We start from the raw sequence: 14286 nt of genomic DNA on the forward strand, positions 1-14286 counted from the left end.
GTTAGCATATGTAATTACATACATAGCATTTCTAGCAAAAAATAATAGATTGACTATTTAAAAATCGGCAACAAAAAAACAGAAGGAGCCTTGCAAACTACTTACCCCAATATGAAACCTTGAATTAACTGTTTATATCACTATTAAACGTGTCCTGTAACTTACCTCCTGCAGAATATCATCCAGCATTTGGCTAAAAGTGTCGAGGAGATGATCAATCAGTTGTCTCTTGGAATGGCTGACCACGCTAAGGCTTGCCAGGTTCTCTTTACTCAGGCTGCTATATGTCTTGGAACAGACCTGAAGCACCTCTTCCTCTGAATGATTAGCGGCTATGTGTTCCATGTGCTTTAACAAGGCTTCCAAATGCTGTAAAGAAATTTGCTATTATGAGATATTAATTTATTAAGACATTCACCTTTATATAGCAGTGCAATTGAACTACATTTTGGCACCAAAGTGTACAATAAAAGCATAATGCCTTCCCACATTGTTTTTGTTTCAGCATTGGCCACACTCAGCTCAACTTCAAGGCCTGTAAAGCAGTGCAGATTCTAGGAATCTAAATAATAAAAGCAGAACTGCATCTAATAAAACTAATGCATCTGAAATACATGCTCTAGTCCATTAATATACAGATTTATAAGCAGCATAGCAACCAGCATAGGTACATAAAAAAGCAGATTTTCTACTGCACTCACACACCTTGACTTTCATTCTCAGCATCTCAGTGAGATGCCAGAATAAGGACTTTAGCTGTTAGCTGACATCACAGCATCTCTCCTGGCTGTGAAGCAACTCCTGCAAGATTAGCATGATAGTGCCAAAAGTAGCTAATGCCATTGATGGTTTGTCAGTTTGCTGTAATACGGAGGAGATTAGCGTATAGGTCGGACTAGGCATGCGGGGGATTTTTCCTTACCAGGAAGCTGAGCTTGGAAAAAAATGGCCCCAGGCCTCATTGTGCCACATGAATGAGATAACCGCTGCCTTTTTCCTGGTTACACTTGAGTCAGTAGAGTTTAATGTCAATATAGACATCTGTGGAGCTCACAATTAAAGCAATAAAGTATCAAGTGGACATATCATCAAACGTTTACTGGTGATTTGGGTCCTCACTCCTTCTGTTTTCGCTAGTGATAGAACGATGGAGTAATCTGAGGGCTGAAGATAAGAGAAAAATAATTACATTTTACACTTACCTTTTCCATTTGTGTTTCAGCATAAAACTCCATATCAAAGTATTGGGGGATTTGAAGAAGGTTTATAATTTTATCGGGTTCTGATGAAAACTGTCAAATTAAATCAAACACAAGTGGTATGCATTAGAAATACAATACTAATAAATAATAGTAAATGAATCCCAGTGGGACAGGGCATAGTTGACAGAACACAATTGTATTGGTTTACTAAAGGAGTAGGGCATGTTCACTCTGCAAGGTAATTTTCACCTAGCTCAGTGAATAAGGCAAAGCACTGCTTGCTTCCATCATCCAATTATGTGCAAGCACAAATACTGTTTTTTATTTTCCTTGCCCATGACTGGGTATTATTTGCAAAGTGAATTTTAACCATATTCACTAACCTAAGGGAAAATTCCCTTGCAAAGTGAACAGCCTATTTGCCTTTAGTAAATCAACCCTAATGCTTCACGCTCACTGCTGTGCACCTTATGTCATACAGTATGTGGACTAACATTTAATAAATGTAACATGCTGTCACTCAGAAAATATGCACAAGCAGAGCATACATAGTGTATATTTAACTAATGGGGCTGGGAAAGAGTTGCTACGCAGATGTACATATACTGTATATTAACATATATGAGAAAATGAACACAAAATGGAATGCATTTAATTAGTTTAGCCATCCTCTGCTCTCACGAAAAACATGGCTCAGCTTGACTTGAATCCCCTATAACATTGTTAGAGTATGTACTATACTAGTAACTCACGCTCTAAGAAACTTATTATGCACTTTTTCTTGGATCGGATCTCTAAATACTTAAATTATCTGTTGAGAACCCCATGGGCAATACAAATGCTTCCCACGCTGCTCTGATGTAACTTGAGTGCATAATATGTGAGTTCTCATGTGTTACCTTTGCCAGCAGCAAGGGAAGGGTGGCTGCAAAGTGTTCAGTAATCCTTTGTCTGTCTTCCAGTTGTGCTTTCTTTTCCTTGGCTGAGGGAACCTACCAGAAAACAGCATATACTTACAATAAATATTTCTATGCATTTCCCATGTCTGCTATGCATACAATGTTACATGTAAGAAGAATACAATCTGAATTCACACATGTAAAGGTAACATGATCCAAGTGATAAAAGCATAACGATGCACCAACCGCAAGGAAGCATGCACTATAATTAGGATTGCAGCTGTTTGTATCCATAGATAAGTCTGAGATGTACACTGAATATACAACATAAGCTAGGGTAACAGATGAATGTGGCACAGCACATGTTCCACTTCTCCTTCCTGCTATTCATAAAATATGCATAATAAGGTCACACTGCTGGACTTATACAACCAGTGCTGCTATAGGAACTTTGATGCGTGCTATAAACAGACCTTTCTCCCCGCTCCTCTGCCTATAGGTGGATGGCCCTCCATGGCCTCTCGGACTGTTGCCAGTATTAACTCCACCAGAAGGTTTTCCTGTGTCCCGTTCAAACCTGAAAACCAAGAAGCCAGTTGAAAAGACAAATTATATCTTCTATTCTGAACAATATGAAAGGAGGACCTGTGCTTCATTCCACATATCTCATCATTCAACTCATTATCTTTTAAAGCCACTCTGTCACCAAATAAATAAATAAAGCTAGCATCTAAAAGTGAATCCAAAGCCACAGGCCGCGCTTGAATCTTCACCATCCGACAATGCTGGGTGTGTCAGATGCCTGCGTCTCCCTGCCGCGCACGTTGATTCCAACTGCAGGATGCTACAATTATAGTGTGTCCCTGCAGTTCTAAAGGGGAGCACGACTGATGCAGCAGCTGGCAGAACTGTCGGATGCTGGAGATTCTAGAAGGGGGTGCACTTGTGCAAGAGAGCAAAGATTGGATTTACCACCAGAGGACCTTATAAGATCGACAGTAAAAGCCATTGCATAGAAAACAATGACACATAATGTTAATGTGGCCAAAGGACCCTATAGGATCAACACTAAAAACAAAAACATTCTAGCAGGTACTTATTTCAGGAGATACTCTGTAAGTCTTTTCTGCAATAAAAGCTTCTTATCTGCCCAATAGCAGATTTCTAAATATCATACACTGAGATGCGCAAGTACAGCTCAGTGTACAATCTCAGCAAGTATTGGTGCCCAGATTAATTTTCTCCTGCGCACATACATGGAAGTTATGTCACCCAAGGTTGGCCAACTGAAATTGCAGAAGACAGCAAACATAGGGGCAGAACAGGCGAAGATGTAGATGGACGCTCGTGTTGATATGTAACATGTGTGGTGCACTTTTCGTTTTAGCACATAGGCGCATCCAAAGCGTGTTTGCGTTGTATGTGCGTGCACGTGGGGGACGGTGGACTTCTTTTTTTGCATTTTTTTTATTTGTTACTTTGACAATTTTTTTTTTGTACACTCAACTTTATTGCTATCAAGCCCCATATGCGATAGCAAATATAATGTGACTGGTCCTCTTTATGGAGACATCACAGGTCTTTCAGACCTCTAATATCACCTAGGGACTCCAAAGAAGCTGATGAAGCAGAGATCTGCGTCACCAGCTTCTTCTTCTGGCTCTAGAGCCAGAGAATGTGCCCAGTGACACCGGCAGTGATGTAATGCACATCACTTCTGGGTCCAGTGATCGGAGGAAAGATCAGTGGCTGGAAGCCGCTGATCTCTTCTCCGATCCATCCGGGGAGACCCACCACGCCGGTCCCTTGCTTGCACGGGGGGCAGCGGAGCCCAGGTAGCCAACGGCAGCACACCGTACAAGCGATCCAGCACCTCTACAGATGCTGGATCGCTTGTATTTAAAGAGCAGTCGTCTGCTGTTTAAAACAGTACCAAGAACACGGCTGCAGCAGCAGCCATGTTCTTGGTATAACCACAGATGACGTAGATTTAAGTGAACCCGCTGGAAGTAGTTAACCACTTGCCGTCCACCCGTTGTAAAAAAACGGACGGACGGCACTGCTGCGTTGGCGGGTTGCCGTCGCCAGACGGCATTTTTTTTCTGCTCGCGCCCGCCCCCTAGCGGGCACGCACGGGCAGAAAATACCAAACCAATGCAAACACCCGTTACCGGGTGTTAAACATATAGACGATCGGCGGCTCCATAGCCCGCCGATCGTCTATATGTGCTCGTTTTTCCTGACACCTCACCTGCAATCCCGGGATCCGCTGCCCCATCTGCGGCCCGGGACCGGCTCGGAGGGCGTCAGGAGGAAGAGGGAGAGAGGTCTCCCTCCGGGCTGTGAATGCAGAAGTGATGTGTATTACATCACTTCCGCATCCACCTGTCAGTCAATTGACCTGTAGAAGCTGTGCCCAAAAAAACAAAAGTGAATCGCAAAGGACTAGCCACCAGTGTTACCTATAGGCTTCCTGCAGCTGATCTTTTCCCCATTATTGACTTTCCATGCTTTGTTCTGCACTGTATCATTGTGTGGTGGTGACCATCTTAGTAAAGGAGCAGGGCCTTGCTTCCTCATGTCAGAGCTGCACCCCCTGGTTACTGGTGATCTGATGACTAGTGGGGTATTGATTAAGAAGCAGCAGGGAAGGTCAAGGAAGCCTTGATCAACAGAATGAATAAAACAGAAGCAAAGGGATCCTTGCGCTATATATCCTCAGATACAGCTTTCTCTCCAGCAAGAACAGTGAGCAACACACTAATGACATCACCTAATCTCACTATAAATCTCATGAGACTAGCAGTTACAGTCAGCAAAGTCCCACACTGCAGATATACAGCATTTACATTTGCCAGGAAGTTCATTGGTTTTTTTTCAGGAGACGTAGATGTTACCTGTAGGATAGCAAATTTAACTCTTTGACGTCAGGTCTACGTTAAGCGCGCGCTAGATTTTTTCTAATGGAATATGGTGATACACTTTTAGCAGCACAAGTCTTTTTTTCCCTACTGTGTATGTAAGTCTTCCAGCAATAACACAATAAACACGCTTAAAGTTTACCTGTACTAAGCTTCAGGCTCCAGCCTGGCACCATGCAAATCATGCAGGTACCACAAAGCGCACACAAACACTTTCGATTATCATTAGGGCAGCTACGGAGTGCTGCTGTTTTATACAAGTACCAATTCAATCCATTTCAGCCCCGATTTCTGCACTTCCCTTTCTTGGCTTGCCATTATAGTTTCGTACTAATAGTGAGTTGCAGGGCCACAAGGATTGTCAGACGTACCAGCGAACTAGTTGCGTGGTAAGGAACCCACTGGCAGGAAGCGGCCGATAAGTCCAAAAACGAAGTACAATTCAGGGGCAATCCAAGAGAGTAGTCAAAGTCCAGTCCGGGTCGAGGCAGGCAGCAATGGTTCAGAGGCGATAGACAGTCCAAGGGTTCAGTAATCAGGAAGTACGAAAGGGGCAACAGGTAACAACAGGATCAACAGGGAGGCTAGGTGTTCACCAAAGGGTGGAATAACTCAGCAATAAGCCAGAGCTCAGGCCAGGTTTTTATAGCCAGGGGAGGTAAGACCACCCCCCGGTCACCAAGGCAACCAGGAGGCCTCCCTCCCCGGGAACCAATGGCAGGCGAGAGAGATGGAAGGTGTGTGCTGGGAACCTCCTCCAGCAAGGCCCACACCTGATGGCCCTAATGGCGCAGGAGCGCTACGCGCGCACTTCCGGGGATGCGCACCTGTGTACAGCCTGTGTACTACACATGCGCACCCGCCGCACGACTCGCTCATGCGCACCCGGCGCACGACTCGCGCATGCGCACGCGGCCCGGGCACCAGGAGTTCTACCAGGCTGGAGGGGAACCCGTGCCCTGCGCCGTGGTCCCCGAGCAGAAGTAACACCCCCTGCTTCCTGACAAGGATCCTGTAATACACTGTAGTAGCTGCAGCTGCTACAGTGTATTACAGTGTCTTCCGTTTGCAGCATCGTTCTATTCTAGACGTTCTCTTATTGGACGTGGGGAGGTGATGTCACAGCACCGTCCCTCATCCAATCAGAAAACGTCTAGTATTCATTGAGAAAAGTACTTCTGAATGGCCGCTATACTCAGCACAAAGAACAACACAGGGAAGACGGAAGCATAGCAGCTGTAGCAGGGAAGACGCGTCATACTCTGCAGTAGCTGTGGTTACTACAGTGTATTACAGGATCTCTGTGGACCTGACAGGAATCATTTATATATACTAACATTGTACCAGGCTAGACCAATATAAGTCTACTGGCTTTACATCTATGACATTGAATAGGTCTTATTTTTTTATAGCCTTCCCTGCTTTCATTCTTTCAGCCACCCATACACTGAATGCTAAGAAAAGTAAAGTGTGTTTTTCTTTATTAATCCTGATCTGTGTTTTCCATTTGCCAACTCACCTGCTATGTTTTCCTTATCTTGCAGGAGGATGGAGGTCATACATTGCCAGTCCTTTAAAAATCCAGGCGTGCAATCCCAAAGACTGTCGACAAGGTATGTCATGTGCTCATGCAACTGAACAGGAAAGAGATTTTTAGTAATTAGAAATGTCGGCCACATAACAAAGCCTCATTATAACCTGACAATAACCTGTTCAGTAGAAGAAACTTACTTTTCATGGTGTTTTCATGCCTCTGTTTGGCACCTATGTAGATTTAGTTGCTAGAGACATTAAAGTGCATGTAAACCCTTACAATGAACTACTCTTATATGCACTGTTTTGGTCTGTTAAATATCTCATTCAAAGAATGTTGTTATATCTGTTGGATAAATACATGATGATCCTGCCAAAAATATATTGAGCTGATAACAGCCTGTACTTTCTGCCTTTGCCATCTGTTGTCACTTCGTCCTGTTCTCTGTTATCTAGCAGGATTACCAGGTAAATATTAAGGGGAAGTAACTCTGTAGGAATTTGTTGTTGTTTTTTTTGTCGGGGGGGTGGAGGGGTTCTGAATCCAGGCAAATTCTTTGTTTCTGTATGTACTCATATTTTCATTTACTACTGTGAACATTCTGTATTTGTTTTACCACAGAGTATAAAAAGCAACTAAAAATAAACTAGAATAAGCTAAAAAAAAAAAAAAAATGGGGGAAGCTTGAAAAAAGCAGCCACAACATCTATAGACTGGTAAGCTGCAATGTATTATTACACTTTGTGTTTAGATATATAATATCATATGAACGCTTATAAATCTTTATTGGAAATCTCCTTCTAGTTACTCTGTTCCATAAATGTGAACAGCTCCAGAATAGCGCTTATGTTTTCCACACACAGATCATTTTCTAACTCCTCTACACGCTTGGAGATGGTGTTTGACACAACCTCTAGAGGCAAGTCATATCTCATAATGCTGCATACTCCTGTTACATGCCACTTTCCAGACCCATCTGACATTTCTTGGGCCATTTATGAAGTATAAAACTCTTCTTTATAATGAGTCACTACTGCAGAGTGCAGACATATCTACTGAATGGAAGATGAGATAGTATTTTCCCCTGTGAGTTAAATGTAACTGAATATATCCCACAACAAAGCACTGTTCAGTACTGGGCAGTGTGGAACTATTATGGATCATGATTAATTATTTGCTGTTTAACTCAATGTCGGATATCTGTACACTACTCTTTGGTATCTTAGCTGAATTCCATTTTCACTACCTCCCACTAACCCTGTAGGCATTTCATGAACAAGAATGTAACCAGTATAATAAAAGATAAGTCACTAGCACTGGGAGCACTAGCACTCAGCACACTGGCATTATGACCTTTGTGACATAGTCACAATAAACCAGATTAGGTTTGCATCTTGAACATCTGAGTGCTAGTGACTTATCTTTTATTATACTGGTTACATTCTTGTTCATGAAATGCCTACAGGGTTAGTGGGAGGTAGAGAAAATGGAATTCAGCTAAGATTCCAAAGAGTAGTGTACAGATATCCCACATTGAGTTCAACAGCAAATAATTCATCATGATCCATAATAGTTCCACACTGCCCAGTACTGAACAGTGTAATATTCTCAGTTACTTCTCAGTTACTGCTCAGTTAGTGCTGGTGACTTATCTTCTATTATCCTGAGATATAACACGGTGTCATCTAATGTTGTCACAACCAGCACCAGCCCACCAACAGCGCTATATGGTGTGCAGCTGGTATCTGCATTGATTCAAGAATATAACCAACCTCTTATAAAAGACTCTATCCAGGTCCTTCCCCACTTTTCTCATTAGGTCCTTCCCCACCCTCAACCCCCATCTATTCCTCTTAACCCCTATTTACTTCGCCCACCTCTTTCTTGCATACTGAGTCTCCTTTTCCTCTATTACCTTTTTACAGTGCCATATCTAGTCATCTCCAAACCACACTTAGATTTTTACATGACTACACCACCTGTTCAGGCATCATATTCTTACCCACATACTTTTTATTCCACTAATCCATGCTTGTAATAAGCTGGGACACTATTGAAACTTTGCATTATGCAGTATGTATGTTTTAAGGAATATTTTTATGATGCTATTGACGTTGCCACAACATACCTATAAGCAACATGGAGTTAAAACCTTGATATAAATGAAGGAAACTGAAACTCTAATTTTAACATAAAATGGTCCCAATAGTCCCTGCTTTATTACACTTTTTTCTTTTTCAACAAGTAGAATAACACATCCTCAATTAACGTATCGAAAATGTGAACAAAAAAAAAAAGAATAAAATTGCCATATATGAATGAAGGCTATAAAATGCACTACCAGTTATATCATACCTCACTTTGAAGGAAAAAATCCAGCAGCTTTCTTAACAGCCTTACATTGTGCTCACATCCTCTTGTCTTCTGTGAACCTACTCCTCTGACAACTGGGATCAGATACCTGCAATTCATAGAAGAGGTGTATTAGAGCTGACCATGACCCTTAGCTTTCTGTCTCATGAACCCATTAATTATGTATTTAGAATCACCTATGACAACTGGAACAAAGGAAAAATAAGACTGTTGGAACCAGTCAGGACTTACCTTTTACTCCCTAATCTGCTCTGAGAAATCACAAAGATGGAAAATTCTGTTTTGCAAATCAGTGTCACCAATCTAACGACTTATAACCCAGCCATGCGTAAGAAAATGTACTCTGCATTTTAAACGCCTTAAAACTTGAGATCTTAAAGTGACACTAAACTCAGGAGTTAAATCCTAAAAATTGATTCAAGTACCTTAACTATTAACATAAATGTATCTTATTTGTGTATCACTCAGCTGTAGATCCTCAAATCATCTCTGAATTCATGCTGACACTGTCCTTCCTTCTGGATGGGGCTACTTTTGTTCCTCATGGCCCCTGTGTGTGTTGTAAAGTAGCCACAGCTCCAAGCTCACTCTCATGATGGACTACAATCTCATGTTTAGTTTACTAATTGGTATTGGTATTTTAGTCCCTCATGGGTTAGCGAGTGTGGATTACTTTAAAACACAGAAGAATTCAGAGATGGTTTGAGGCTCTATAACTATGTGATGTACAAATAAAATGCATTTTCATTAATAGTTAAGGTACTTGAATCCATTTTTGAGATTTAACTCCTGGGTTTAGTGTCACTTTAATTTGTTGTCACAGTAGAGTATTGGGTAATTTAAAGCAGTTTCTTATGTTGCTTAGGGGTTTATAAAGCAGCAGTATGTATGTAGTCATACCGCTGCTATAAAAAAAGAAAACTACATTTATACATATTCACATTTATAGACACAGTGGTGTGCTTTACAAATGTCCATTGCGCTCTGGTGGCTTCGGGACCCCAAGGCAAGCAGAGTGATATATAAATTAATAAGGAAAATAAAAAACGGTCACCGGACCTGTCAAAATCATGTGACCAGCTCTCCTCCAATCACTGAGATCTATCTGCTCTGCATTAAGCAGAGAGAACACTGCAGAACACCACAGGCTCCATACCACAGCATGCATTTCATAAATGGCAAACAAAATGCAGACCAGAGAATGGGGTAACCCTTCAGAGTAGAATGCAGAGTAGTTTGTCTAGAAAGCATGCAAGCCAACCGTGTTTTATCTAATTATAAACAAGGATAATTACGGTGTCTAAGCTTTCTGCAAAGTGGAGCTTTTATGAGTCTCCTGATGCAAACTGTACTGATTTGCATTTTTAATTAGACAACCAGACCTATGCTGTATTTGTCTATATGCACTTTGACATTTGGCACTTCTGACATTTGCCTCAGCTTGCCATTTTAACATCTCTCACGTTTTAGCTTTAAATTTCTATGTCCATTTAGTCCCCATTAATAACTTTGGATAGATGTCGAGAATCACAATCCCATACATTTCCTGTATGCCTTTGTCAACATTTCATTCCCTGTCCTAATATCTTCCATTGTTGTCAAACATGCCAACATGTCAGAAACTAGTACACAGTTTTTTTCACTACTCCCTCACAGCTACACACCTCCTCCCTAATGTCCCGCCTATGTCCCCATCCATCTACTTGCGAGCCCCTCCTACAGCCTGCAGCCCAGCTGCATGTGACATAAGGTGCAAGGCATTGTAGCACACAACCCAGATTAAGCTGACCCAGCAGCACCAAAAAACAGCAGAAGCTGCTACTCAGAAGAGACAGTGATATGAACTGTTGTTAAAAGTAAGAACAGTTTTGGAGCATAATAACATAGCCGTTTTATTTATTTAACAATGCTTCTTCTGAGTAGCTAATGTGATGCTGATGCATTTAGATCTCCTTTAAAAAAATCTGGCACTTGAGAAAATGTGTCCTGTGTCCTTTTAGACCCATGGTGGTGAAGCTTTTAGATATGGGGATCCCCTAAAATTACCAAAGAGCCATAAATAATATTCAGCATCTCTAGTGCTACAGAAGACTTACTATAGAACAGCCTTTCTCAACCAGGGTGCTCCAGCCCCCTGGGCTGCCTGGAAACTTTTGCACAGGGGCGCTGGGACTGGGCCTGTGATGTGAAGGGGGACTGCAGACTCTGATACATATCTACATTTACTTTTTTTTTGTACATTTACTCGAGATTTTGCATACTTTTAAAGGGTGATGTGCCTGAAAAAAGATTGAGAAATGCTGCTCTAGAAGACAGATCAGAGGCTGTGGACATACTACAGGCACAGCTGTTAAGATAAGCTGCAGAGATGTTAAAGGAGACATATGGCATGTGCAGCGGGCATTTTGCATGCAGCTAGAGATCACTGCCACTATAACTCCTTTACAAACCTTTTCTCTCACGCCGTACGGTCTCCCTAAAAATTGGTGATGACACATTTGACGTGCACACAGCAAAATACATTATAAAAAATAAAAACACAAAAAGAGATACCGGAATGAGCAGCAGAAAAATAAGACCGTGTGCAAGAAACAAAGCAAAATACTTTTACCAGTACAAACCAGTCAGAATCTTTTTCCTTCACTGGTCTGCAATCTGGTCCTAGCAGCAAAACGGGGCATCAGTTCAGGGTGTGCAGGTACAATATAGTACCATGGGACAGTCCTTGTATTTCACATAGGGTGCTATACTTTCCCTTAACTCCTCATTAATGTGGCTCCAAGCGGCCCTTGGAATGCAGGCACACAATTTAGAGAACTATATAACAGGGATGGGCAAACTAATATGGAATTCAGGAGCCACTCTGTCCAATCCCAGAACAGCAGGATTTATTTTAGGAGCCAGCTCCATTGACAACAACTAGATAAAACCTCAAAAGTTAGGCGCCAGCTGTCATTTTTCAGGAGCATTGACTACCTGGATCCTGGGATATATCCAGCCCTGCTATAGGTGATACATACGAGGAACATGAACAGTGATATGATTCAACTACTAGTACTCCAACTCAGAATAGGATGGGTTCAGCTTTAAATAGAAGTATCCATATTTTCATTACTGTTAGCTATGGTAACATTCAGCACAAACAATGTGGATTTCAATTACCTTGTGTACAAAAACTCTCCAGCTGCTGTTGCCAGTGGCCTGTGTGTAGCATATACGAACTGGTACAACATCTCACAATCTTCATTGCTAAACAGATCTTCACAGTTTCTGCAAGAAGATAAAGCAGACCCTATTCTGTGAGGTCAATTTAATTCCAGTATAACAAAGGACAACTAATTCATTGTACAAATGCACAATTAAAGCAATTCTTCCCCTTTGTGTAAAGTGTTACTGGTGGTGTCAGAAGGACAACAATACCTCTGGTACAGAGAAATTCATCCACCCTTAGTAAAAAGAAGTAATTTTATACTTCTACTGTATATGCATTGCTATTTAATAATAGCAAAAAAAACATTAATACACAATGTGGGTAGAGGTATTCAGATGCAAATAAACAAAATACTATTGTTAACAAATCCAAAATGTTATAAAATACAGGATTTTGCTTTTTATGACAGACGACATGCATACGTCTCATCTAATGAAGATAGGTGTGCTGCTTACTTGAGAAACAGTGGGTGGACAGATGAAATCCTTCTTAAGGTGCCCATACACATGTCGATTATCGTACAATAATCGCGGGTGATCCCACGATCGTACGCTAATCGGCAGGTGTATGGGCAGCGTGTGACCTCTTCTACTGTACGGTCGCACGACATTCGTCTTCCAAGCACGCTTGACAACCTGCCGAAAATCGTACGATTTTCGGCGGGTTAGTGGCGTGCTCGGGAGACGAATGTCGCACAGGCCGGTCTGCGCAAACGCACACTGCCCGCTCAGTACTGCAATCATCGGAAGCCCTCATCGGAAGCGGGGAGGGCTTGCAATGATCACAAGAACGATCTGCCTGTCCAAGATGGGCAGATCGTACGAAACTTTAATTACCTTACAACCATCGCACAACGAAAGTCGTGCAAAGGTTGTAAGGTGTATGGGCAGCTATACATGTACTTGACCAACTACATGACCATCCAGGCCAGAACCACAACAAAAGTTTATAGAGCACAGATACAGAACAAACAAGAAGTTTAAAGCAAACTCAAAAACTGAAGATTTGCTTTCTTATAGAAAACACCTAGACAGGTTAAAATCAATCTCCAGTTAAAAAAAAAAAGGTCCCCCTGCAGTGGGGCTGGCCCTGCACTGATGGAGTTAGCTGCACGTTAATGTCTGGGGGATCTTTATAAAGGACATTTACTTACCTGATCCCACTCCTGTTGGTTCCAAGGCTGGAGCCTGCAGCCTCTTTTCCCCTCCTCTCCAGCGGTCAAAGGCACACTGGTATCATCACATACAATGCACAGCCCTTAGCCCTGTATTATATGCGAGGATGCCAAGGACAGTGCACAAGCTGTAATGTAGGAGAGAGAGGTGAGCACCAACCGCCGGGGGAGCACCCCTATACATTAACGAGCAGTTAACCCTTCCAGTGCAGGGGTAGCCCCACTGCAAGGGTAGTTTTTTGTTACCAGGAGATGGGCTTTAAAAGATAAAATCAACTTATCAAAATCACAAACATCAGATTATCAAGACTATCAAAAAGAGAAATCCACTTGATGTACATATAATGCACAAGAACATCCATCTTATATAAAAGAACTGTGTGTTCATTTCAAGTGAAGACTGAACTTTTGCACAGGAGTGTTTTCACCATCCCTTTCCTATAAATTTAGCCTTGTAGCTTTCTATTGACCTTCTATATTATCTGTTAACTCTGCATAACATTCCACACATCCCCCTTCCACCTTCTCTCTCTGTATTATCGTATAAAACCTTAATGTGCTGTAATAAATCAGACCATCATATAGCAGACTTTGTTGTGTGTGTGTGTGTGTTGGTCTCCTATATCGCAACATGCTATCATAATTTGAGCCCACTGGTTAATGGTGCTAGCAGGTGATTTGCACCTGCACTTTAAAGGAGAACTATGAGGTGAGTGATTTCCACTCACCTCATAGTTCTAAGCCGACCTGTGACAATGAGACTGTCACAGGTCGGCTCAGTAGATCGGGAGGTGAGGGAAAACATACCGGGTTCCCTCACCTCTCGATCCTGTCACTGCTCTCTGCCGTGACAGGGGGAGGGGCTGGATTCCCCTCTCCCCGCTCCGATCTGCCAGCGCTGACTGGCAGAATGGACAGGGGAGGGGGCGGGTACAGCTGGCTCTGCCTCTAGGTAGGCAGAGCCAGCTGTCA

General features: G+C 42.2%; 1 protein-coding gene across 1 annotated transcript in view; it reads right to left on the reverse strand.

Annotated features, from left to right (window-relative positions):
• LOC108798610 (cohesin subunit SA-2-like) overlaps nucleotides 1–12199 on the reverse strand; it is a gene marked incomplete at its 5' end in the record, with an annotated part of 36917 nt that extends 24718 nt beyond the window's left edge. Inside the window, 7 exons of the mRNA XM_018570367.1 lie at nucleotides 166–369; nucleotides 1203–1292; nucleotides 2102–2194; nucleotides 2575–2678; nucleotides 6542–6656; nucleotides 8912–9017; nucleotides 12092–12199. Coding sequence (XP_018425869.1) covers nucleotides 166–369; nucleotides 1203–1292; nucleotides 2102–2194; nucleotides 2575–2678; nucleotides 6542–6656; nucleotides 8912–9017; nucleotides 12092–12199 — 820 coding nt within the window. The remainder of the gene's footprint in view (nucleotides 1–165; nucleotides 370–1202; nucleotides 1293–2101; nucleotides 2195–2574; nucleotides 2679–6541; nucleotides 6657–8911; nucleotides 9018–12091) is intronic.
• Nucleotides 12200–14286: the final 2087 nt, after the last annotated feature.

This window comes from Nanorana parkeri, unplaced genomic scaffold (genome assembly GCF_000935625.1).
Source record: "Nanorana parkeri isolate BGI_ZX_2015 unplaced genomic scaffold, ASM93562v1 scaffold1522, whole genome shotgun sequence".
NCBI classification, from domain to species: Eukaryota; Metazoa; Chordata; class Amphibia; order Anura; family Dicroglossidae; genus Nanorana; species Nanorana parkeri.